General features: G+C 44.6%; 1 protein-coding gene across 14 annotated transcripts in view; it reads right to left on the bottom strand.

Moving 5' to 3' along the window:
• The window catches only part of FHIP1B (FHF complex subunit HOOK interacting protein 1B), a 32,454-nt gene extending 9,272 nt beyond the window's left edge, over positions 1 to 23,182 (bottom strand). The window contains exons 1-12 of one of the 14 annotated variants that reach the window (XM_043905476.1): positions 23,064 to 23,106; positions 22,440 to 22,496; positions 11,817 to 12,145; positions 11,049 to 11,687; positions 10,535 to 10,693; positions 10,255 to 10,341; positions 9,847 to 10,047; positions 5,998 to 6,077; positions 5,585 to 5,790; positions 4,413 to 5,192; positions 1,756 to 1,934; positions 1,434 to 1,596 (exon numbers count right to left, since the gene is read on the bottom strand). In XM_043905476.1, coding sequence (XP_043761411.1) covers positions 1,434 to 1,596; positions 1,756 to 1,934; positions 4,413 to 5,192; positions 5,585 to 5,790; positions 5,998 to 6,077; positions 9,847 to 10,047; positions 10,255 to 10,341; positions 10,535 to 10,693; positions 11,049 to 11,687; positions 11,817 to 11,954 — 2,632 coding nt within the window. In that variant the 5' untranslated portion in view covers positions 11,955 to 12,145; positions 22,440 to 22,496; positions 23,064 to 23,106. Of the gene's footprint in view, positions 1 to 1,433; positions 1,597 to 1,732; positions 1,935 to 4,412; positions 5,193 to 5,584; positions 5,791 to 5,997; positions 6,078 to 9,846; positions 10,048 to 10,254; positions 10,342 to 10,534; positions 10,694 to 11,048; positions 11,688 to 11,816; positions 12,146 to 12,354; positions 13,440 to 22,439; positions 22,497 to 22,956 lie in introns of those variants that run through there. The other 13 variants (XM_043905466.1, XM_043905542.1, XM_043905569.1 and 10 more) reach the window with 13 other exon arrangements.

Here is a 23,182-nt window from a genome sequence, read left to right as displayed (position 1 = left end):
CCGAAAGCCCTCATCTCACCTCTGCTTTCTTGCTCAGCATATTATTGTGCTTCCTACTTAGATTAGCAAATAAAGGATGACTTAAATTCCCTAAAATTTCCTCTACATCTCAAAACTCCACTGGTACATATCATTTCCTCCTTTGATCTCTCATTTGCCTCAAAAGGGGAAAAAAAATTTCCCTGGTGCCCTGGATCCTACTTACTTCCACCACCTTTGGGACCTTGCTCCCTCAGTTATGACAGTCCTCTAGTCCCTGTCTAGATTATCAGCTTTTTGAAAATAAGTATCTCATCTTGTACCTCCATGAGTCCCCTGTACCAAAGACAACACCACATGGCAAGCACCCAGATGTACTAAGATGTAGCACTTAGATGTGTGCTAAGTCACTTCAGTCATGTCTAACTCTTTGCAACTCTATGGACTGTAGACCGCCAGGCTCCTCTGTCCAAGGGATTATCCAGGCAGGAATACTGGAGTAGACTGCCATACCTCCTTCAGGGGATCTTCCTGACCCACAGATAGAACTCGCATGTCTTATGCCCCCTGCATTGGCAGGCAGGTTCTTTACCACTAGCACTACCTGGGAAGCTCAAGCACTCAAGATACTTGCTGATAAAAGATCTAAATTTAAAACATCATATATAACTCTTCCTTCTTCCTTATACCTCACAACTACTCACTCAACTGCCAATACTTCTTTCCCACTTCCACCTTATCAAATTCTTCTAATTCAATCTAATTCAAGCCTCACAGGTCACATCTGCATTACGGCAGACACTTCCTGACTCTTCTGGAAGAGAGTCTTCTGACTATTGCTCTTCTGACTCCATCTTTTCCTAACTCCAATGCACCTAGCACATGAAACTTACATACTTCTCTCTCCACTCCCACATATAGAACCTCCAGTTGGTATCTCACTGCCTAAAAGTTTACAACTTCCACCCATCCCAACTTCTACTCTGAGAACCTTCTGCTGTGAGGAAATCTTCCCAGGCTTACTACAACTATTCCACCACCTTTCAAATTCCCTGCTCCAGATAAACAGTTCATGCTATCTCCTGAACAAATAATAAAGTCATCCCACTCCTTTGCCACCCAAGTCCTACCCATGTCTCAAGACCCGTGTCAAATGTCATATCCTCCACCAGGCTTTAACAATATCGCAACCTAAAAAAAAACAATCTCAACCTAGAAACTATTTGTCCCCTTACCTATCCCAAGCTTCTAGAGTAGTTTTGCTGATACTGTTGATTTGGCTCTCAGTGAACACAACTATTTTTCCTCTGACCTTGAAGACAAAATCAAGATTCTACTCTCTGCAACTCTCCAGTAAGGAGTAAGGGTTCCCACCACCTTAGTAAGAATTCAATTAACCTGAGCTAGTTAGTTGCCTAGGGAGGAAGGGGAGGTGGTGGCAGGGTAGACCTCACCTAGGGAATCAGATCGGCGGGGGGCAGGTCCTGCTGCAGGGCCCTCGGTCCAGTCCAACTTGCCACGGGCAATGAGGTACTTCTTGGCTTTGGATAGCAGTGCTGGGAAGTCCTCCTGGGAGGCTGCAAAGCTCTCAATCTTATTCTTCACAGAGCCCAGCACCTATGAAGCACAACTTCATGACATTTCTCGGTGGCTGCAGACTGACATAGTCCTTTCTAGACCCACCAGGCCTGTTCCCAGCACCCCCAGGGCCACTCCAGCTGTGGGCCTGGCCCACCGTGGAGCCTGGACGCACCCATGCACGCATGCATCGCACACCTGCAGCAGGGACTTGACACTGGGCTGGAAGACCATGTTGGTGTTGAGCAGGAAAGAGCGGAGCAGGGGCTGGGGGTGACAGGCCAGCTGGGCCACCAGCCCCGTCAGCAGGAAGTTGACATAGACGGAGTTCTGCAGCATATTCTCGAGTTTGGCAAAGAGCACAGCCATGAAGGGGCCTGGGGAGGTGGGCACAAGGATACAAAGCCTGAACACAGTGCACATCACACACGTTCCTCCCCAAAACGAGATCCCCCACTAGGTGAAAATTACTTGTATGTCAGTCACTGGGAATGTTTAAATATCCTGCGAACACCTATTCTGGACAAGATAAAATGGCAGACACCACATGAACCCACAAGAGGGCCAGATGCCAGATTTATACACATTCTAGCTGAAGAGCCAGACCACAGGCTCTGGAATTAGACAGACTTGATTAAATTTGAGCTCTACTGTTAACTAGTAAAATTACTAGATGAATCAAAAATCTCCAAGCACAGTTTCCTACTTGTTAAAATAAGAAAAACACCCACATCACAAAGTTATTAAGAGGATCAAAGAGAGACTGATATACAGAATTTAGGTCAAAATCCAGCATATTTTAAGTATTCAATAATAACTATAAGCTATATGATATTTCTCAGTTTTTTAAAAAGCTTCACCCAAGAGAACAACTGAAGAAAGAACAAGTGAGTAAGTGATTAGAACCAAAAGAAGAAATCAAGTTACACACACAACAGAGAATAACACTAGACCTGAGTCAGAAATAAAGCAAGAAGAAAGCATAATGAAGGCAAAGAAGGTGACTATACTGGTCAACTTAAAAGGGGAGAAATCTTTGGAGAACCAAAGAAATAATCAGGTTTGTTCAAGAACTGGGAACAAAAATGGTAAGATAGAATCTGTAGGAAAAAACAGCTTAGTTCAGGGCCAGAGAAAACTGATCCAGGACAGACTCTTTGGTGGAAAAGAGACTAGCAGAAGGGATTAGAATGGCCTTCTAGAAGAACTGGCCTCAACTAAGCCAGGTCACCAACACTAGTGCAGTAGAACCATCACATTCTGTCTGGTCAGGGATTTGTGGGGGAAAGGGACTGTGCCTATGAACTACCCTAGGAATTAAGCCAGGAGAACAATGAAGGGCAAGAGACACTGAATCCTGAAAAAGATCCTAGAATAGTCTTCACACTACACACACACACAACTAGCTTTAGCTCTAAATCAACTCTTGGTTTAGCAAGGCCTAAGATACCCCTTGTCATCTCCAGGGGACTTTTTTACAAGACAAAACCTCAGATGAGTTTATGAAGAAGAAAAAAGACAGAGAGCTTCAGTTAACACTTCAAGAAAATGGTAAAACCTGCACACCACCTTCTAGTTTCATAGAAAAGGAAAGAGCAAAGCAGAGGCTAAGTAAATGAATACACCTATTCTCTGTAGTCTGCAAGAGTTGTTATTACTAAAGAGCGAAAGGCCTGATGATGTGTAAGCAGCATGGCAGCATATCCCGGGCCCAGAACATGTACTGATTGTACTGATCAATGCACAGTAACCTAACTACAAACAACAGGAAGACATGTGGTGCCTTGGTCAACTATTATATGCCATGCGCCTGAGATAATAATCCTAAGCTACCACATGCTGAGTTCTCACAACATACCAGCATCACAGTAAGTGATTTACCTGCATCAAAGACATAGACGGGACACTAACTCAAGGAATGTCTAGTCCAAATCACTACACAGCTTCCCAGAAGTGTCTTCCCAAAAACCCCCAGGATGGTATATAGAGGAGGGACAAGAGCCAGGTGCGGGCTGGGCTGGGTAAAGCAGGATCAAACAAAAACAAAACGGAGTTAGCCAAGCCACTCAGGCCAGGTCTAGCCCCAGGGTCTTTGGAAGAAACCAAAACAAACCAGCTAACCAAACTTAGCTGGGGGGTCAAGGCCAGTGTTGTCATTTTCCCTGATAGCAGTATGTCACTGATCTAATTTACCCAGACAGAGGTATTTCACTCTATCTGCTGCAATTCTTACCACTAACCATAAACCCTTAGAAAGGCTTACCGAGCAGTCAGGGCAAGGTACAAGGATAGGGAACAGGAGAAACTTGAAACTGAGCCCTTCTCTAAAGAGGCTGGGAGAAAGGAGGCCAGGGCTGAAGAAGGAAAGTCCATCAGAGAGCTGACTATGGGCCACAGAAGAGCTGACAGGAGACCCAACACCCAGACAGATACACTGGTGGGAACAGCATAGAACAGCATGATTTACAGGTGCCTCACAAACAGGACAGCACATGTCTTACACATGGTTCAGATGTATTACTATGATTTACCAGGAAACACCAAACACAAAATATCCTGATCACACATCCCAGGAAACAGCCAGACTGAGGAAGAGTTGGAACATGCACATAGGACAGACACATAAGGCTTAGACAAAAGTCAATACTCAAACCAGCACAAGCATGGAAGATGTACAGACAGACACAGAGACACAAGTATGACGTGATATGTATCTGGAGGGGACCCAAGCAAAATGGATGAGGAGCTAGGCAAGTACACAGGAATGACATGGCCAAGAAGTCTCAGAAACTAGCACAAACAGGTCGAGAACATGCAAAGTACACAAAGGCGAAGACCTAGGCTAAGTAGCTTACCAGTGAAGGGCTGGCTTGGCAGCTGGTTGAGAGTCCGCAAAGGGCTGCTGAGGAAGGGGCCAGGGGGCTCAGGGGGACAGGTGAAGCTCTCGTAGGCCTCCTCCTCCTCAAGAGGTAGTGAAGGCTCTAGAGGGGGCTCAGAGCCAGCACCCCCATTGCTCAATGCCACCTCAAGCTCCCGAAGCTCCTGCCCAAAGCCCTCTAGTCCTGCCATGCCCTCAGAGGTGTCCTCAAGTGGTTCCCCAGCTCCCTCCTTTGGCACCCGACGAACCTTCTTGGCCCCCTCAGGCCATGGTCCTGGCAGCCCATTGAGCTGGGGAGGGGGCAGATGGCCAAGGCTTCCCCGTGCACCCCCAGCCAGCCCCCCACTCCCCAGCTCTTCCTCCTCCCCTTCCCCCGCATTGTCCCTGCCCTCCTCGGGCAGTAGGCTGCGCTTCTTAGTCCGGGAGCCAACAGGACTGGGCTCAGGAGGGGGCCGCTCGCCGTCATAGGGGGCAGACCAGGTACGGCAGGCCTGGACACAGCGGTCCACACCACGGCGCGCCTCACGCAGGTACTCCAGGTAATTGTCTTCCAGCTCACCAGGCTCCTCCACAGGGCTGGGCCGGCGGCCAGGGCTGGAGGCTGGGGACGTGGCAAGCCCTGGTGAGCGAGGGGCTGGGGCTGGGGACTCGGAGCCACCCAGGCTCTGCTGTCGCAGGAAGAGGGCTAGACGAGATGGTGTGGAGGGCCGGGGTACCGTCACCACAGAAGAGGAGTCAACACTTGGGCTTCCAGGGCCTGCCGAGGGGAAAGAACATAAGAGGGATCAAAGAGACAGAGGTGCGGGAAGAGGGATGAGACACCATGGGTAACTACATGAGACGGCAACAAAGCAGCAGAAAAGTGACTGGCTCGGACAGCTGACTCTCCACCACTCAAATTAAGCTTTTCCTCATTCAACACCCCCCTCACCACCATCACCACGAAAACAACAGAAACAGAAGAGCGTGACCAGACTGAGGAAAAGGAACAGCTTTGATCAGAAGCTAAACTTCTCCGGTAGAGTTAATGATCCACCCTGCAACACCTCTCATCAACTTCCCTAAAGATGGAATGCCACTCACGGCCACCTCCCTCCTTTCACCCTGGCCCCGCATTCTTGCTACGCTCCCCCAGGACCCAGGCCATACCCGTTGTGTCCTCCCTTCTCCCTGCCTCTCTGCTAGGCCCACCTCGTGCCCATGAGGCATGCTCTGGACGAGGTGGGCTGGAGGCACGGTGCCGACAACAGCGTGGGATTAGGGAGAGAAACTTGTCTGCGGCTCGTCCATATAGGTCCACATCACGCACAGCCGGCTTCTGGCTCAGCATCACATGGTTACACGGGACAAGATACCTGAGAAAGACAGCAGAAAAGAAAGGACAGATCAGGAAGGAAGGACAGGGTTTGGGAGAACATCAGTGGAACTACAGGGCTAAGCCAGGTTTCAAGAGGACATGCACAAGCAACCCCAATGCAACCCATCACCCCAGCAGTGCACAAGGCACGAAGAGCCATGAAGGTTCAGGATCAGCCATCCCTCAGCCCTGCCCCAACAGGTACCTGAGAACCAGCTGCAGCAGGACATCCTCACAGCTGAGGTTCAGAAGGGTCCTGAAGAGACTCAAAGACACCATGCAGAGCTGGGGGGGGCGGGGGCGGGGAAGATGAGTCACTGTAAGAGCTCTCAGCCCTCTAGGATGTTTAACAAACGGGAACCGCCCCCCACAACCTAAGGCCCAACCAACCACTCTTAAAACAACAATGGCACAGGGCCTGGCATATAACAATCATTCAAATATTAAATAAATGATTACACTATCTTTTGTGTTCAAGACTTCATTATTTACAGACAGGAACAAACCGTGTACCAGATTTAATGCATTTCTATAGACCACATACATGTCATCAAACTCTGGCTATATATACCTGGCAACAGAGATTCTAGCAACACTTAAATGGAAGGAATATCCATGAAGAGACCCCAGGAAATACTGGGACTGAGTGAATGTCTAACAGGAGACAACACAAAATGATAACTAAGTGAATGCCAGTCAGCAGACTGTAGCAGCATAGTAACTGAATGCCTACCAGCAAGAAACCAGAGGGAACCTGGAAGAATCCCAGCTAGGAAGTAGGTGGGGCTGTGAACATGGAGTGTGAGTCACCTCTCCAACACCAGTGTCTCTCGGAGAAGGTAGGATAAAGAAAAGTTCAAGGGCAGTTGACGGGAAAAGGAAAAAATAGGTGGGTCCAGAACAAGGGAAACCTTTTGTTTCAGAAAAGTAATAAGGGTGGTTCACCTCCAGCTAGGCAAAAACAGCAGACACAAGTAAGTTCTCCCTCACTCCTCTGAATCCCCAAGTGCTGTCTCTATACTTTCCTTATGACAGGTATACCTTGAGTTCCTCGAAGACAAATACTGGGTCTTAGTCTAGGGCACTACCTCCACAGTCTAGGTGTTCATCATTTACCAAACGACTGAGGGGAAATTAAAAGCCAGTCATGGTGGGAAAGAGATAAGATAGCAGTTCACATTTTAGTCAGCATGGATATTTATCCTAAATGACCATCTTAACTAGCACTCAGACTCATTAAAACATGAGTTTTAATGTTTTAATGAAAACACTCAGACTCATTAAAGATTGTGTGGTAGGTAGAAAAATGGTCCCTCAAAGATGTACAGATCCTAATCTCCAGATCTTGTACCTTTTTACCTTACATGGCAGAAGAGACTTTGCAGGCATGATTAAGGTTATTAAGGAATTTAAGTTGAGGAGAGTAGCCTGGATTATCCAGAGAGGCCCAGTTAAATCACACGAGTCTTTACAAGCAAATAATATTTTCTAGTTGGGTCAAAAAGAAAGAGATTTGAACCATGAGAGGGACTCCATCCACCACTGATGGTTTTGAAAGTGTAAGGAGTCAAGGATTTAGCTGGTCTCTAGAAGCTGGGAATGGTTCCCAGCTGACAGCCAGCAAGAAAATAGTAATCTCAGTCCTTTAACTACAATTAAGTAAACATGACCAAGGACTAAAATGATCAAGGAAATGGATTTTCTCCTGGGCCCTCCAAAAAAGACGCAGCCCCATTGGCATTTTGATTTTAGTAGGGTAAGGTCAGTACCAGATACATGACCTACAGAATGGTAAAGTAATAAATTTGTGTTGTTTTAAGCCACTATGTTTGTGATAATTTGTTATGACAGCAATAGGAAACTAATACAGATACTCAGGTACTCAGACTAGCTAGCCAGCATTATTCACCTTAAGCCAGGAAAGTCAGACTATAGTGGTTACAAAGTCAAGCCAATAGAATCAAGCTTAAAGGGGCCAAACAGAGGAAAGGGAAAGTACCTGCATGTTTAACATGGGAATCCTGAAATCAGAACAGATTTGGTTCCTCCAAGAGCAGACAGCCAAGAATAAATACCCAAAGACCACAAAAGGCTCCTGAAACCAGAGGACCAAATGCAATACTAACAGAAATATGTGCTAAAGACTAAAGACACTGAGGGAGAATCAAAGAAGTTAGGGTAAGATTAAGACAAAAACAAGATGAACAGAGCCCAGCACAGGAAAAAAATAAATCAACCCTAGGAAGGAAATCAACATTCTCAGAATATGAACAGGACACTCTATGAGGCCAAATAGATTTAAGACAATGGTTGAACTTCAGCATAATTAGAAATAAAACTTTTTCAATATCTTTGTAAAATTAAAGCTTTGGCAACTATTTCCTACTGGTTTATGCCAATAATTCTTAAGCTAAGGCATGTATCATACTTACATTTTGGAGTATTATAAAAGTTCACATGCCTTGGGCCTACTTCCAAAGACTTAACTCAAGAGACTTAGAGCAGAGCTTAGAATCTGTTGTAGTTATTGTCATTTTCAAATTTTAGGGTATACACTTGGTTCAGAAACACTGGTCAAATCAGAGTCAGTCTAAAAACCTCACACATACCCTAACTTAGCTATTCAGGAGAATGTCAAGTATATAAAACATAGCTATCCAGAAATCTTACCTACCTCAAACCCTACTACCAGGTTAACTCAGTTAACTGGAACAACTTTCCAGAACCCTTAGTGATTCAAGAACTTCTATTTCAAACACAAAGACCCGGAGAACTTCAATTATTTGTAATAAAAGGAGGAAACAAAAATGGTGATAGAGCCAAAATAAATGCCATAAAGTGCATGGCTAAACAAATGCTTTATTTCCCCCAGAAAGACTGTAGGTCTTTATTACTTAGAAACAATTTACACCTATTTTATATATATTTCTATTGGTTAAAATCTAAACTTCTTACCACGGTCTACAAAGCCATGCATGATCTGAATCTTACCCACCTCTCCCTCCTTTCTCCCCCATGCTCACTACACCTCCAGTCACACTGGTCTTTTATCTCCTCAAATACATTTCATTTCCTCTTCCCCACTTGTGTCCTTTGCAAGCACTGCTCCCTCTGCCTAGACTGTTCTTCACTTGCTCTTTAGTAGGCTAGCTCCCTCATGGCCTTTAGGTCTCAGTTCAATGTCATCTCTTCTGAGAGGTTTTTTGATCACCCTACTGGCTTAGATGGTAAAGAATCCACCTGCCAACACATTTTCAAATTTTAATCCTGGGTTGGATCCCTGGGTTAGGAAGATCCCCTGGAAAAGGGAATGACGACTCACTCCAGTATTCTTGCCTAGAGAATTTCAGGGAGACAGGGCCTGGCAGGCTATAGTCCATGGGGTCACAAAGACTTGGATACAACTGAGTGACTATCACTTTCACTCTCTTTTCTAAGCAGCCTTTTTTTTATAAAAATGACCTCAACCTTCAATTATTTCAGTTATGCGTTTGCTTATCTACCTCCTCTACGAAGGAAGCTCCATGAAGTCAGCAACCACTGCTTACCATTATATCCTCAGTACCAGAGAACAATACAGTGAACACTGAACATTCAGTCAAAATGTTCAGGAGGAAGGAATGTAACTAGGCAGGTGGGCAAATGGGTGCCCCAAGTTACAGCAGTTCAAGTGCAGCAAATCCAAAAGGAAGAACAGGTGAACACACTAGTTATAAAGCAGGCTCAAAGCCTGAAGGTGATCTCGAGTCACCTACAAGCCACAGAGCACTACACAGCTGAGGAGAATCTCAAGTCAATGCCATATTACAAGTGCTGCACACTGGCAAAACCTACAGCTATGAGTGGCCAAAGTCATTCAGAAAATATAACTGTCCTATGTAGATCCAGATATTACAAAAGCAGGGAAGCACATTGAAAATGTCCGCAAAACAGTTAAAAGTTTAATACTAGAAAGAAAATGCCACCTAACTTTGAAGTGATTACTGGAGACAAAGGCCAAAGAAGGGCAGAAACACCCTCCCAGAACAAAGGTTGGAGAGAGGAGATGGCTCACCCAGGTAAGCCAGGACAGAGGTAGGGGCCATACCCGGGAGTTGCTGCCAATACGGGCAACAAGGGTGTCAAGGATGGTGTGGGTGTCATGCCGGTGTAACAGCAGGAATCGCAGGAAGGTACGGAGCAAGGCAGGCTCTGAAATACTCCGTAGGAAAAGTTCCAGATAGGCGGTACTGGCGATCATCTCCTCCACAGAGGTCTGAACGAAGGGAAGGGAAAGTTTGGAAATTTAGGGCTTCCCCACACATACACAAAGCCATTTTCCCTAAGTTCTAAGGAGGTACCAGGAACAGACAGGGAAAAAAGGAGGAGTACCCTGCCCACTGTCACCCACACTGGTCCTGGCACTGAGGTAACCACTCCTCAGCCTAACCTCTTAATCTGCCTTGCCACCCATGACTCTCACCTTGTGCAGGGCAGGGCCCATGACTGGCACCAGGAACCCATTATGGATATAATCAACCAGCTGCTTTTGCACCAGAGGATGAGCTACCTGTATGGGTACAAAAGAGAGGATGGAGCATTTTGAAGGGGGCTACTGTCAGGAAGGGAGCAAAATATTAGAACACATATATGCCCTCTCCCCTCAAGCTGAAAGAAAATCAGAACTCCAGAGAATGCACCTTCTCCCACCCCATTACCCCAGAATGACCAAGGGCCAGAGCTCCTGGGAACCCCAGTCCCACCTGAATAACTGCATTGCAGAACTCTAGGGAACTCATGAAGAGCGCAAGGGCTGGCACTCCGAGCCAGTCCTCCCGTCGCAGGCAGTGCCAATCATCCCCTGGAACTTCAATCTTTCGGGGCAGTGATGAGTACAGGGCACTCAGCCCTGTGGCCAGCACCTGGGGGCCATCCCCAAGGACAGGTTACCAAAGGCACAGACAATATAAAAAATGGAAACAGGGAACTATTAACCCAGAGTTTTTATGGGAGTAGGGATAAAAGCTATTACCAGAGCAGATATTTAGTTACCCAAGGTGCCAAGACATCACCTGGGCACACTGGCCCATGAAAAGCCTTCATACCTGCCTTATCCACATGAGCCCAAGTTTCATCCCCACCCCAATTCCAGGTGTTGCATTCAAACCCAGGGGGGCTACTTGCTAAAGGAGAGGGCCCCAGGGCATAGCCCCTCCACACCTCCTAAACGGGAAGGTGCCGACACCGCACCCCACACCCATCCCCGGAGGTGCTGACCGGGCAGAAGTATGAGTGGTCTGCGATGTAGCGGCCCACGGTGGGACTTCCGGCTGACAGAGCCATAAGCAGCAGCAGGGCGTCGCGGGCCTGCTGGCCCAGGCTGCCCTCTCGATGAACAAAAGGGACAAGGCGAGAAAAGAGGAGAAGACGGGGAGCAGCTCCAGGTTCAGAAGGTGGCTGCAGGAAGAACTCGAGCAATGAAGGCTCCCGGGCCAGACACACGCACAGCTGGCTGAGAAGTAGCACCAGGCCTTCATCCAGTGCTGGGCTACTGGGCACAGGGCGGCCACAGGCATCCAGCAAGATCAGTAGAGCCTCACGAACTGGACCATGCCGCAACAGGGGCTGGCGAGCTTCGCTCACTAGCATTTCAAAGAGTTTCAATTGCTCAGCTCGCCGTTCCTCAACCCCATCCCCAAGCTCATCCCATTGAAGCTGCCATGTCAACACACGGGTTAGCAGATCCTCACGCAGAGCAAACTCAAGCAGGGGCCCAGGAGCTGTGGGGACGGAGGACACTGTGCGATCCTCTGCCAGGAGTGTCAGCATCTGGTAAGTGTGGTTGCGCACAGCACTGAGATCATCAGCACCCCCAGGAGCTGCCCGAGGGCCTTGCCGCTCCAGGATTCGCACCACCTGGGGAATCGGGACAGATAAGAGAAGGAAACCAAGATAAGCTGACAAGATGACAAGGTGAGAGAACACAGAAATTTAGAGGGATTCAGGCAGCTAGCAGACTGGGCCCCTGGGCATACAGTCTCCTACCTGGGACCAGTGATTCTTAAAGACCATGAGGCAGGTCTCAGGGTCAGCCATGACAGGGGTCTGCAGACTGGCCCCTTGTGGTACACGGTGCCCAGGGCCCCGGGAGGCCAGTCTGCTCAGCCAGTTCATCCTCTCCATGAGGCAGGCTGGGCCGGGCCGGCGGCCAGAGAGTCACACTCTGAGAACTCGCCAGCTGGAGGCTCTCTCCACTTGTGTCTCTAGTCTGCTTCATCCGGTCTGCAGGAGCCAACAGCTGCCCATGGAGCCAGAAGATGCACCAGGCTGGAACAGTGAGCCCAGAGGTCACTGCCCAATCCAGACCCACAAATCTAATTCAAAGAGAAAGAATAGAGAGATTAACAGAAGTTTGCCTCTTTCTACCACCCACCAGAAAGAACTCAGAACCACCACCCCACTGAAAACCACACATGCAATCAGCACCTTAAATTCAACACGTGTAAAACAGAACTCATCCCAGCACCAAACCTGTGTTACTTCCCCAGCCTTCTCCACCTTAATAAATGATAGCAGTATTCACCTACTTGCTCAGGTCAAACACCTGGGCATCATCCTTCTTTCTTCTTGTTATTACCTCCAATATCCAGTTCATCAGCCTATAATCTATACCCTCCAAACATGTCTCACTATTGCAATAGCTTCCAATCTGGTCTTCATGCCTCCAGTCTTACCCCTCTGAGACTCTATTCCCCACACAGCAACCAGAGTTTTAAAACATAAATTATACTACATCTCTCCTCTGCTGAAAACCCTCCAATGACTCCCCATCACACTGGTAATAATCCAAGTCCTTTACCTTGGCCTCTAGGGCACTATCTAATCTAATCTGTATAACTTCCTACGTGCCCCCTTCTCACTCATACTTCACTCATAGGAGACTTTCTTGAACACTAGCTCTTTCCTCTGTCTGGAATGCACTTTTCCTGATCTTCACAATGTTCACATCACTCGGTTCTTTCCAAATGCCATTTCCTCAAAGAGAACTTACTTAACAATTCTATCAAAACTTCATTTTCCCACCTTCACTCTCTAGCTTTCTAGTCCTCCTTTTGTCTGCATTTTATTTTCTAAAAATATTTATTTGCCTATTCATTTATCTATCTTTCCTACTACAATGTAAGCTCACTGAGGACAAGGTTTCTCTGTTGCACCCCCAGTACCTAGAGATCAATAAATTATTTGCTGAATGTATAGATGCTCAAGTGAATGAATGAACAAATGAACAATCAGGAAATCCAGTCTAGATCTGACTCTAGCCCTCTGGGACTTCTGAGGAAGAAACCTTTTTCTATTACAGGTCCCTCCCTAGAAGCCCACCCAATAGGAAATACACAAACATATCTTTAACTTGCTGAATAATCTTTAAGAGGTAAAAATTCAGAACCAATCAAAAAAGCAAAAGAATTTTCATTCTAGAAAAAAATACAAGGATACACTCCCATAAACACACATATACCCACTCCTGTCAGATGCATTCAACATTCACTCCTGGGGACATGACACAACACCCTCATTAGAGAAAGAGTTGTTGTTCAGTCACTAAGTCGTGTCCGACTCTTTGTAACCCCAGGGGCTGCAGCATGCCATACTTCCCTGTTCTTCACTATTTCCCGAAGTTTGCTCAAACTCAAGTCCACTGAGTTGGTGATGCCATCCAACTATCTCATCCTCTGCCACCACATCCATACAAGACTACTGAAAAAACCATAGCTTTGACAAGAAAGACCTTTGTTGGCAAAGTAATGTCTCTGTTTCTTAATATGCTGTCTAGGTTGGTCACAGTTTTCCTTCCAAGGAGCAAGCATCTTTTAATTTTGTGACTGCAGTCACTGTCTGCAATGATTTTGGAGTCCAAGAATATAAAATCTGCCATTGCTTCCACTTTCTCACCATCTATTTGCCATGAAGTGATGGGACTGGATACCTTAATCTTAGTTTTTTGAATGTTGAGTTTTAAGCCAGCTTTTTCACTCTCCTCTTTCACTCTTATCAAAAGGCTCTTTAGTTCCTGCTTACTTTCTGCCATTAGAGTGGAATCATCTGCATATCTGAGGTTGTTAATATTCCTCCCAGCAGTCTTGATTCCAGCTTGTGATTCATCCAGCCCAGAATTCTGTATGATATACTCTGCATACATAAGTTAAATAAGCAGGGTAACAATATACAGTCTTGACATACTCCTTTCCCATTTTTGAACAAGACCATTGTTCCATGTCCGGTTCTAACTGTTGCTTCTTGACCTGCATACAAGTGTCTCAGGAGGCAGGTAAGGTGGTCTGGTATTCTCATCTCTTGAAGAATTTTCCAGTTTGTTGTGATCCACGCTGTAAAAGGCTTCAGCATAGTCAATGAAGCAGAAGTAGACATTTTCCTGGAATTCCCTTGCTTCTTCTAAGATCCAACAGATGTTCACAATTTGATCTTTGGTTTCTCTGCCTTACCTAAATCCAGCTTATACATCTGAAGTTCTCGGTTCACGTACTGTTGAAGTCTAGCTTGAAGGATTTTGAGCATTACTTTGCTAGCAGGTGAAATGAGTATAGTATATGGTAGTTTGAATTTGCCTCTCTTTGGGATTGGAATGAAAACTGACCTTTTCCAGTCCTGTGGCCACTGCTGAGTTTTTCAAATCTGCTGGCATACTGAGTGCAACACTTTAACAGCATCATCTTTCAGGATTTTAAATAGCTCAGCTGGAACTCCATCACTTCCACTAGCTTTGTTCATACTAATGCTTCCTAAAGTCTACTTGACTTCACACTCCAGGATGTCTGGCTCTAGGTGAGTGACCATACCATCGTGGTAAACATCTGTTGGCCTCAACCATGGCTCACAGTTCCTTCTTCATCACATCTACCACCCTCTCAGCAGTAATGGCTCTCAACAATACCTCCCAAGTATAAAAACTTCAGAGGAAAAAAAACAACTTCAGAGGAAAGGTGTGGTTCAATCATCCTTCCTCTTTATACTCAACAAGGTCTAAAGGAACCCAGAGACCTGCCAACAGACCCACACTTTGCCCTCCAGTTACATTAACCACCATCTCCTTCTACCCAGATACACAGTCTCTCACCACTATCTGCTCACAACTAAAAGGCAGCAACTCTGCTTGCTTAAGGAAACTTTCTTGAGAACAAAAGACAGTCTTATTTTTTTTTTTTTCCAAAAGACACAATGGGAAGAGCCAGTCCTAAAGAGCAGGCAGGGCCCACTCATTGATTAATTCAGTGTACATCATACCAGTACTGGGGCACTGTGTTAAGCAAGCACTGGAAATACAAAGATGGACAAAAACAGTTGGGGGAGCATAAAAAAAACTTCAATAAATATTATAAAGAGGTATTTACAAAAAATGTCATGGGGGCACTACGGAAAAGAAACTAAATCTGCCTGGAAACCATAAGAGGATTCCAGAAAAGAGGAGATACCTGATGTAAAACTTTAACAAAGAGATATTGGTAACAAAGAGAGCAGAGCAAAAAGTCTTCTTCATATTAAAAACATTTACAAAAATACAGCACTGTGAAAGAACACAGTAAATTTAAAGAACAGTTGCAAGTTTGGTGTGGCTTAAACACAGACTATTTAGAAAAGAGAGGACAATGTTAAGTTAAAAGGTAAACACAGGTGAAGGTTATAAATATCACTGAATATCATGCTGAGGAGTTTTATTTATGAACACCCTGGAATAAAGGAGCTTTTTAAACAAGAAAATGTTAAGATCAAATTGGCCTTTAAAAATATGTCAGCTAGCAGTACAAGGTAGAGTAGAGAGAGACCAATGGCAGTAGACAATTTATAAAAATCTGTTTCAATAGTCCATTTAAAAAAAGGATGGCATGGACTAAAGTGGTAAGAGCAGAATTAGAAAAGGTAAATTTGAGATTCACCTCTATGTCCCACAGTATGTCCCATGTGATAATGAAAGTGTTTATACCTGTAATATATCTGTCACTAATAGCAAGTTCCTTGACAAGAGAGACCATATCATTCATTGTTCTTTGAAATTCCAATGCTAACATAGTAACTGCCATTCAAAAACATTTGTGGAACAAGATGCTGAATTTATAAATTATAATAGCTAGCACATATTGAGCACTTATATGTGCCAGTCTCCATTCTAAGCACTGCATGCTATTGCTCATTTAAGCCTAATAAAAACCACAGATGCATTATTATCTCCATTTTACACACAAGGAAATCAAAGCCTAGAAATGTTAAATAGCCAAAGTTACCCAGTTAGTAAGTGGCAAGAATGGGAGGCAAATGCAGATAATCAGCCTGCAGATTTAACTTAATCATGAAGTAGAAGTAATAAGATCTACCAAATGAATGGAGGATGACAGAAGACCCTAATATGAAGTATTAAGAGTCTCAGTAAAAGGTAATTCCACTAACAGACTAGGAACACGCAACAGAGGAACTCTGTTTTAGAAGAGAATTCAGTACAGTTCTGGACATGTTAAGTTTTTAGACACCGATAAGATATCCACGATGTCTAGAAAGCAAGTAGAAATTATACTCAAGCTCAAGAGTAAAATCACAACTAGAGCTATAAATCCAGGAGTCACCAGCTTATATGTAGTAGATGAAGCTAAGTAAGGGGATGGAATCATCCAAAGAGATCAGTAATCACAAAAGGAGCCAAGGGTGACATCCTGGGGAAAACCAGGATTTAAAAAAGCAAAGGAGGAGTCTTTTAAAAAAGACTAGTGAAGGTAGCCAGAAATGGAAGGAGAAATCCAAGAAATAATCAAGAAATCAAGGAAAGGAAGTTTCAGGAAACTGGAGGTTGTCCATAGTGCACAGTCTACAGAGAGATAAAATAATGAAAACTAAAAATAGTCAGTTGATTTTAGCCGGTCAGAGGGGGAGCCTCAAGGGCAGCTGTGAAGTGAGGAAAAGAAGCCTGAAGAAAGTAACAGATTGTGGATAAATCAGAAGGGGATAACTGACCAAAAAAACAAGTATAGTACTAGTCTGAGAAAAAGAAGTACACCACTTTCTCTGAGAAAGGAAGAAAACAGTAAAAGATAAAGCATGGGTGCCACTTCAGGTAAATCTGAAAACTAAAAGAGGAAAGTTAATATCTAATACCACCCCCTACCCGACTACTCTTCCCTCCCTCGCTCACCCAAGAGTCGGGGTGAGGGAGAAAGCAGAGAGGAGAAAATGGAGGTGCCACAGAATAGATGCTCAGTCTTCTACACATGGTTTCCTATAAACCATCAAACACAACCACACTGACTATGGATCACCAGCATGGATGCACTAGAAAAAGTACTTAAGCATCTGTCCTAGTATTTAAGATCCCAAGTAGTCATGGGCTGGAGAAGGCAAAGCCAGCAAGTGCAATTACTAGGAAGAAATTTCCCCTGTTCCGAGAGCTGTCACTTGTCACGGTCTTAGCCCTGGGATACTGCATCATCCTTTGTCAGTTTCCTTAAACTCTGCCCATACTTTTGTATATATTTACAAGCTGTTTGTTAGTCTTTGGAATTAGGTTCTGGAAGCTGGACACAGTTTAGTTTTGGACACGTTAAAACCTTACTTTGCTGAGACTAGTTGCTTGGCCCTCCTTCAGCTCCCCTGGGGATTGAGTGTGAGGTGGTGAGGACAGAAGTGTCAGAATAGGTTAGATCTCTCCTTTCTGTCAGAGATGACAGCCCATTTATCATTAAATTCTTTCCAAACCTAATTTGTGCCATCTGCTACCTTCAAGGACCCTGACTGATACAACAGTATTACTGGTTACAGACTGTTTCCTCAGACATACCTCATCTGAGGACTGAAAACGAATAGAGGTCCTTAAGGTCCAGCGAGAATAATACAAAGTAGTAAATAAAGCATGAACTTTGAAGTCCCTCAAACAAAGGCTTGAATCTCAACCATTTTCCCACTGCATGACCTTAAATAAATCACACATCAGAACCTGTTTCCTCATCCTCCAAATTTCTGATGAAATATGTATTGTTACTGTTTTAAGAGTTAAATAAGATAACCTATGTAGAAGTCCAAGTGCTCTATAAATGACATTTTCCTTCCCACTTCCATCTCCTGATCCTGTCTGAGCAAGGTGCCCTCATCTCTGACAGAAAGGAGAGCTCTAACCTACTCTGACACTTCCATCCTCACCACCTCACACTCAATCCCCAGGGGAGCTGAAGAAGGGCCAAGCAACCAGTCTCAGCAAAGTAAGGTTTTTTGTTGTTGTTGTTTTCAAAGTAAGGTTTTAACATGTCCAAAACTAAACTGCCTCCAGTTTCCAGAACCTAATTCCAAAGACTAACAAACAGCTTCTAGCTTGTGATGTCCCTGGGGCACCACTTCTGCTCCAGTGCTTGACTACATAGGGCACTACTCACAGACCCAAGGGGAACTGGTCTCCAGGACTTTCCCTCCCCACCCCACCCCCATTTTTTTTCAAAGACCTCAAAGAGAAGAACCACACTGAAATCAGTGTCTCAGAACTCAAAAGCTAACACTTAACCTGGACCCTCTCTTCACCTACTTCAAAAGCCTAAAAGAAAGCCATAGTTCAGTGTTCCTGTCACCTATATAAGACTCCCTCACTCCCTGTTAACCCTGAAAAGTTCAGAACAAAACAAAGAAGAGAATGGAATCACCACCCTATGACTGTGCCCTTTCCTCCCATAGCAAAGTCTACAGAAATGCAGACCTCTCTTCCCAAATTCACCTACAAGCTCAGTCACAGGGAAAAAGGAGCTGATCTTCAGACCTCCCAAAGGGCCAGGGCCACGAGTCACCATAGGGCCCCGAATTCAGACTTACAGGCACACTCAGCAAGGGTGTTCGCCAATAGCAGGAACAAGGCAGGAAATGGCTCAGCCTCACTTAGGAACCTTTGCCCTGGGAGAGGCAAAGAGAGGGAGAGAGTTGGGGGGCAGGGATACACCTGTAACACCTACAGCTGACAGAGAGAGACCAAACAACCTTCTAAGAACAGGTCAGTGAAGTTCTAAGGCTTCTCATCCCCTTACAAGGGCTCTTCCTAGGCTATGCCTTTTACTGACCTAAGAGGCAGCAATGTGCTGTTACCCTAGATGCTTAAAGTGGGAAGATCTGACTAAAACCTCATAGGAATACAAAAGCAAAAAACAAACAAACCCCACCTCATAAGAGCCTGCAATCTAGATCTCAGATTACACATATCCTCTCTGCTTGTCTATCCCTCAGCCTATACCTATAAAACAAATGGGATATCAGTGAATGGTCCCAACTCACTCCTCCTCTCCCCAGTACCACCTCTGCTTCTTGCAGGCATCTCCCCACCTGACTCCAGCAGAGCCCTCATAACACAATGTGAACTCTATCACATGTTGACTCCCCTTACCAAAGTAAATCCCATGTTGTACATGGCTTTCTCCCTCCTTGCAAAGAGGGTTGCACCCTCCTTGTGGGAGAGGGTGACAGTGAAGTCAAAGAGGAGGTACAACTGAACCAGATCCTAATGGATGAGAAAAGTTCACTGGGCAGAGAAGAAAAGGCATTCCCAGAAGAGAAAGGAGTAATTACAAAGATTTCAAGGCTCAAAAAAGTAACATGTTTGTTAGGGAGCTGTTAACAATTTATTCAAGCTAGAACACAGAGTAGACAGTGGCAGGAGATGAGGCTAGACATCAGTCGAGGCCAAATGATGCCATATTAAGGAATTTGGATGTTATCCTACAGAAGACAAAGAGCCAAAATTTTTAAGCATAAGAGCTCCATGATTAAATTTGTATTTTTAGAAAGATCATTCCAGGGACGGATTAGAAAAGAACAAGTCTGATACATATACTACTATGTATAAAATAGATAACTAATAAGAATCTACTGTATGGCACAGGGAACTCTCCTTACTGCTCTATGGTGACCTAAATGGAAATTCAAAAAAGATGGGATATATGTATGGCTGACTCATTTTGCTGTACAGGAGAAACTGACACAGCAGTGTAAAGCCACTATACTCCAGTAAAAAAATAAATAGAAAATAATAAAAATTAAATGACCGAAGAAAGGTCTGAAGGCAGGAGACTATCCTGGGGAAAAAGTCCAGATAAGAGATGAGAAGGAAGTAAACTAAAGCCTTATCTGTGAAGATATAACAGAGGAGATGAAGAAAATAGAGATAATATAAAAGGAAATGTATTAAGATTTTAGTGACTGACTACATAGAAGGGGTGAAGGAGCAGAAAGATGGAAGATGACACTGAAGTTCTTGCCTGGACTGCTATATACCATATGGTACAAAAGCAGACATTCAAAGCAAAGACAATGAGTCCTGTTTTGAATATGTTAACTATGATACGTGTGAAGATATACAGGAGATCACTGAGTAAATATGACCAGAACATAGAGAGAGACTAAGACTAGATACAGAGAAGTAATCATCTAATTATGATATATTTTTACATTTCACATTCTCTCTCCAAATTGAAATTATCTTTTCATGTGTCCACCTCTCCCAATCAGATTGAAAATTCCTTGAGACTTCAGAGGACCACGTCTTATTTATTGACATCTTGTTATCTCATAAAATGTGAGCATCACAAGGGCAGACTATATGCTGAAGTATCTACTGAATGAATAAATGAATTCATAAATGAATGAATTTGTCCTCCCAGCACTTAGCAGAGTGCTGGCACACAGCAGAGGTGGACTAAATGGTTACACACAGCACTCCAAACATGGTTCTATCTCTACATCATCATCCTCATCTATGTTTCATTTTCTCAGATCTATCACTCAGCTGTATATCAGAAAGCAAAACCCATTACACTTAAAGCACTACAATTCAACAGAGATTCAGTATAGCAAACAGTAAGCTCACCAACCTAGTGCTTTCTCCAGAACGATCAAGAATGCACAGTCCCTAAGAACCCTCTGACATATGACTTGACTGACCTACCATTATCACAATGTGACCCAAGTATTATGGACAACTGTTCCTGTTTTTGCCACATTATTAAACAAAACCTTCAAACCTATGTCACCCTCAAAGTCTCTTTAACCTCTCTTGGAAACAGAACAACTACAAATCATAAAAAAAAAATATTTTGCCAGTATAATGTCCTCCATGTCATCACAACCCTTCTGATAAATCACATGCTTTTTATTCCACATCACCTTCACTCTTTGTTACAAACTTTTTTCCACCCCAAGTCACTCTCATGAGACCAAATCTGGAGTCCAGACTTTCTCTGGCTCCCCAGTTTTGATTCTCCATCTATAAAATAAGAATTCCTGCCCTTATATACTTCACAGGGAATCTATATAATTCCAGTAAAACCTGAGATCACTATGCAATCCGTATCAGACAGTAATTCTGAGGAAGCAAGTGCAGTATGCTTCCTCAACATAATACATTAGCCACGCCACCATCCCTCTAAATTTCTGAATTTCATGAAACAGTAGAAATAGATTTTAAAGTTTTTAAAATAGGATCATTACTTTTTATTTTGACAAATAGATCAGTTTTTTTTAAAACCCATCACTTACTGTCACCATTACTTCATCAGTGAGAAAGCACTTTAACACCAGAAGACTAGGAATGATAATCTAAGAATAAATTTATCTTTATGGAAAACTCATGTTCCATATGTTTTCTTTCTCTCCTTCCACCTTGAACAGATGAAAACTTTACCATGGACTAGCACTGTTTTTAACCCAACGTTTATGAATCACTGCCCTAAAACTCTTTCATTATACATGTAAGTTTCATAGGGTTCTGTCTAGGTAAGATTGCCAAGGGTTCCACTACCATGAAAATCTGCTAGGTCGTCAGACAGAAGCAATGAAAACATACCACAGAATCGTTGTTTCTGAGGTTCAAATTCTTCAATAGAACGGGGACTTGGGCTACTCCTAATTCTCAGAGAATGGTCTGTATAGGGAAGGTGTACCTCTTCCTGAGGTTGGGAGGGTATCTGCTCTGTGGCAGACTGTCAGTAGAGAAGGAATTTTAATAGTGTGGAAGTTGGCAATTATCTGACTGCCAACCCAGCTTTCTAGAACATTCAAACTTTCCATGTGCATGTGGGTTGGCAGGGAACATGGGACCTGTAAAATGCTAATAACGTGAACCAATGAACATGTCGTGAAGGGAGGAATGATTTCAAAGGGATAAGAGAAAAACTTTTGAGGGTGGTAGAAATGTTCAGTATCTTGAAAATGGTGATGGTTTCACAGATGTAAACATATGTCAGAACTCATCAAACATGTACATTTTAAATATGAGTAGTTTACTGTACATGAATTAGTTTTAATTTAACTGTAAGTCATCCTGTTTGGAAGTCTAAATACAGCGTTGTATGCAACAAGCCATATTATTTTCATGAAAGTACAATTCGCAACTTTAAGCTGCTAGTCCAATACAGAAGGCAAGCGTCAAAGCCCCACAGCTCAGCACAGATAAGGAACAGCAGTGGAGTAAGGCTGCCCAGAATCAGGTGAAGAGCAAACAAACACAGGCAATTATAGCCAAAAAAATCTCTGTGACAGGGAACATCACCAAGTCTGCAGTCCCAAGGAATAACTTGAGGAAACGAGAAATTCCAATGATGACTCTGTTAAACAGTAAGTCTCAAAAATGATTTTCATTACCATTGTTACTATTGTCCACGACACCTTCATGTTTGGATCCTCCAAAATATGTACAGCCTATCAAGCAGAAGAGCGAAGTGCACAACATTACAACCCAAGCTATCCTACTCAACCTAAAACTATTGCTCTCTCTGGGCAGGACACTCCATTCAGAACCGACCTCTCATCTTTATCGAGGTCTCACAATCCTCGTTTCTCCCTCCATGCCGTGCCCTCAGCTTCCTCCTGATTCACCAGCTGTCCGCATGTTCCCGCCTTACCCCTGTCTATTCTCCCTCCCAGCACAGGCCTCAACCCCTCCTCACTCTGGTCCCAGGGCTGTCCCTCACTCCTGCCCACAGGAGCCCCAGCTCCTCTCTAAACCGTGTTCACAAGTCCCTTTCACTTCGCCCCTCAGAAAGCATCCCGGCCCTTCATACAACCCAGCTCCTTACTTGCCCACTCACCCGAGGCTCTAATCTTGCTCCCCTACCTTAGACACTCACACCCGGCCCCTCACCACATTCCAGCCCCTCACCCTGTCCCCTCACAACGAGGGCAGTCACCAAACCCGGTGCCGTCATTCCCCAGCCCCTCATCCCCTCTCGCGCCTTTCCGGGCTCTCTGGACTTAGTGTTCACTCACAGAACCCCGACCCTGACCAGGCCCGATCGCCACCGCGGTGCTAGGTGAGTTCAGGCCGCCATCACTCCTCAGGCGCACCAGCCGCGCCCCGCCCCGCGCCACACGCAACTCGCGCCCCC

Source organism: Cervus elaphus, chromosome 1, assembly GCF_910594005.1.
Source record: "Cervus elaphus chromosome 1, mCerEla1.1, whole genome shotgun sequence".
In the NCBI taxonomy this organism is placed as follows: Eukaryota; Metazoa; Chordata; class Mammalia; order Artiodactyla; family Cervidae; genus Cervus; species Cervus elaphus.
The sequence above is the reverse complement of the archived record's forward strand: the minus strand, read 5'-3'. Positions and strand labels throughout refer to the sequence as shown.